Source organism: Lottia gigantea (genome assembly GCF_000327385.1).
Source record: "Lottia gigantea unplaced genomic scaffold LOTGIsca_623, whole genome shotgun sequence".
NCBI lineage: Eukaryota > Metazoa > Mollusca > Gastropoda > Lottiidae > Lottia > Lottia gigantea.
In genome coordinates this window covers 19,738-20,684 of record NW_008710128.1, presented here as the reverse complement: position 1 = coordinate 20,684, position 947 = coordinate 19,738, and the positions used below count along the sequence as shown (strand labels likewise).

At 34.6% G+C, this 947-nt stretch overlaps 1 protein-coding gene across 1 annotated transcript in view; it reads left to right on the top strand.

Moving 5' to 3' along the window:
• Window positions 1-404: 404 nt before the first annotated feature.
• Window positions 405-947, top strand: part of LOTGIDRAFT_176002 (hypothetical protein) — a gene marked incomplete at both ends in the record, with an annotated part of 9,589 nt that continues 9,046 nt past the window's right edge. Inside the window, 2 exons of the mRNA XM_009064457.1 lie at window positions 405-503; window positions 844-942. Of these exons, the coding sequence (XP_009062705.1) occupies window positions 405-503; window positions 844-942 (198 nt within the window). The remainder of the gene's footprint in view (window positions 504-843; window positions 943-947) is intronic.

The following is a 947-nucleotide window of genomic DNA, read 5'->3' as shown; positions in this document are numbered from 1 at the left end:
AATAAGGTGAATTCCAAATCTTTTTGTGTTTTTTCATGTTTTTGAAAATTTACTTTCTGAAGCCGAAAATAAGAAGTAAGATAAAACTGTATTGTATACAGTGTTGAAAGAGTACAATAGTTGCAGGGACATCTCTAGGAGTAAGCCTGGTATGTATCACATAGTTCAGGCATAAGGCTGGGAATAGACTTTAATCATGCATCAGCCATATTGAATCCAGAATGAGGCTCATAACACAAACAAAAAAAGGCAACATTGTGTCACTCTTGAAACAAACTTTAACAATTTGATTGGTCCAATCAGATCTCTCGTATCCTGAATATGCATGTATAAGGTATGTGTTAGATTTTAGATAACAAGCCCCTGAAAACCAGATCTAAAGCTTCATGTATATTTTATTCTAGAATGGTTTAACAGCTCTACACTTAGCCAGTAAAAAAGGACACGTAGATATTGTAGAAACTTTGTTAGAAAGAGGTGCTGATATTCACGCTGTAACTAAGGTAAATATACTTCAAACTAGGAATTTCACTTTCCTATTTTGAAGAGTAACAAGAAAAGACGAGTCGCCATGTTAACTTTAAACACGGATAATTCTGGATACACATGGATTTGAAGGCTCAAATTTTGACGGTGAGCTCTTATCACTATTACTGATTAGCTTAGCTAAAATAATTCCCGTTTCTGAGACTAAGCTTCAATTTGTCAAAAAGATGGCGCATCTGACTGTTTGATTTAAAAAGTCTGTCCTTTACCAGCCGGTAAATCAAATATTTAAGCAACTATATCTATTCTGATCTGGCTCAAACTTTATTATAGCTGTTGAAAATTTTTTATTTTCAGAGAGGGAACACAGCTTTAAGCATGGCTAGTTTGGCAGGTCATCTCAATGTGGTCAAATTGCTGATTGCTAATTTCGCTAAACTCAACACCCAATCTCAAGTATG